General features: G+C 45.6%; 1 protein-coding gene across 1 annotated transcript in view; it reads right to left on the bottom strand.

The window, feature by feature from the left end:
• LOC110304535 (schlafen family member 12-like) overlaps window positions 1-1,836 on the bottom strand; it is a 397,153-nt gene extending 395,317 nt beyond the window's left edge. Inside the window, 1 exon segment of the mRNA XM_029483549.1 lies at window positions 764-1,836. Coding sequence (XP_029339409.1) covers window positions 764-955 — 192 coding nt within the window. The 5' untranslated portion in view covers window positions 956-1,836.
• Between the last annotated feature and the right edge of the window lie 211 nt (window positions 1,837-2,047).

Here is a 2,047-nt window from a genome sequence, read left to right as displayed (position 1 = left end):
AGATATCCTGAAAGCAAAAATCAAACTTGCACCAAGGAACTCAATGCCACTATTCACCAGGAAGTAGTCTAACAATAATATCATCTCCTTTCCCCTCTCTCCTTTTTTTCTCTTAGATAGTATTAGGGGGTAAAAGGGTTTGAAGAAAGGGGGTGAAGAGTGGAAGAAAGAAGAACCCACACAAAGTAGCTAAAAGTCTTACTACAACTTGTGCACAATGTGAGGTGGGGCAGAATGGGAAATTTTATTTTAGAGGCTGGATAGGAAATGGCAAGGGACAAAGGGATGGATATTATTTTTCAAGATGCCAGCAGATTTATTGTGGCTTCTTNTGCTTGGATATCCCCCACTTTGCTGCCAGAGGGAGCTTTCTGTTTTAGTGTTTGTGTGTTTGTTTTTCTTCTCCCTGTATTCCATTTCATAAGAAGTGTGGAGAATGGTTGTAAGGTGAGAAAGATTATGGGTGGAGGTAGAAGTCCATGGGAGACAAGGATACCAGAGAAGGAAAAACAAAACGTCTCAGATGTAGTGACAGAGGAAGAAAATGGGAGTTTTCCCCAAGAGGAAAGGTGGAATGAAACTGTCATGGAAGCAGATTGTGGTCCTCTCCAGTGTTGTGCGCTTGCAGTGAGGGATGAGGAGCTTGGTGGGTGTCTGCACAGGACACAAGATCAGAGAAAAGATGGAACAGACAGTTTTGAAAGAAAGGATTAATCTCAAACCAATTGATTCCTAAATAGCAGCTATGCTGTCTGTCCCATACCTGATCAGGCATCGTGGCTCCTCTCCTCCACCTCTTCTGGCATGGTTCCTGTCCTCCACCTCTTCTGGCATGGCAGATCTCCTCCACCTCTTCTGGCATGGCTGAACTCTGCTCCTTCCCTCTTTCTTCTTGGCAGGAAAATCCTAAAAGTCCCCCCTCTCTCTGCTCTGCCCAGCCATTGACTGTGGGCATCTTTACTTACCAAGGAGAACCACTTGGGGGCAGCCACGAAAACTCTTGACCAAACTCAATGCACTAAAGAGTGCATTTTATACAGGACTTTTAATATGAAGTTTCCTTCCTCCCCATCCCCCCACCCCCCCATTTCATATATAGGCTAACTTATAATTGGATTTTTAAAACCTTCAGGTTGGATTTTAAAGTTAGCCTGGATGTGGAGGAAGGGAGGGTCAGCCTGGCGATACAGAAGGGACTCATGTGAGCATTGTGGCAGAAACTAAAACCACATGCTGGTCGCCTTGTCCTTTCCAGATAGCATTCAGGGAGAGTGACTAAGTGCTTCAGGAGCAGTTGCAGGAAGCATGTGTCAAAGCTCACATACATTCTAAACATCGCTCAGGCCTCATGGTTATTTTCTGTGTTTCCTTCTCTTGCTCTCCATGATCTGAGGATATTGTTTCTCCCGCACTGGTCAGTTTCTTCTAAAGAGGCTCTTGGTGTGATTTCAGTTGTATAGCAGGACTTTCTGACCCAGAAGCAGTAAAAATGATGACACAGAGGCTTTTAGGTATTTTAAAGCTTAAGCCTATAGCTGGGCAGATTCCCAACCAACTTTCTAGTTCATCCCGATTAGTCCTGGCATTACCTTCCATGTGTGGCCAGCTCTGCATCTCTGCTCACGTTCAGGTCCGTCTTTCATCTCCGAGTCCCCAGGCATTTTTGGCGCCTTTACTTTCTTTTTCCAGAGTCCCTCCCCAGGAAGTTCTGTCTTCAACTTCCTGCCCAGCTCCGGTGAGGGTGGGAGGCAGAAATCAGAGTGTCTAAGGACCTTGCACAGTCATCAGTGTTCCAATGTCTAGCTGCACAGCTAAGCTGAGAATTCCCCAGGATGCCTGGCACTCTAGGGATTATGCAAGGATGCCTCTGAAACAGACTCCTGTCCATTATATTCTCCTAGTCAGACTGGGTAAACCTCTGTGGGACACTTGNTTCAGTCCCTAAAATGTAGCATTATAAAAAATTAGCAGTGCTTAAATGTATCTGTATGCAGTTGTGGGGCTGTGTGTTCACAGCTACACCACCATGAGGAGGTCAGAAGACAAC

The sequence above is a fragment of the Mus caroli genome, chromosome 11, assembly GCF_900094665.2.
Source record: "Mus caroli chromosome 11, CAROLI_EIJ_v1.1, whole genome shotgun sequence".
NCBI classification, from domain to species: Eukaryota; Metazoa; Chordata; class Mammalia; order Rodentia; family Muridae; genus Mus; species Mus caroli.
This window is presented reverse-complemented; position numbering and strand designations above follow the sequence as displayed.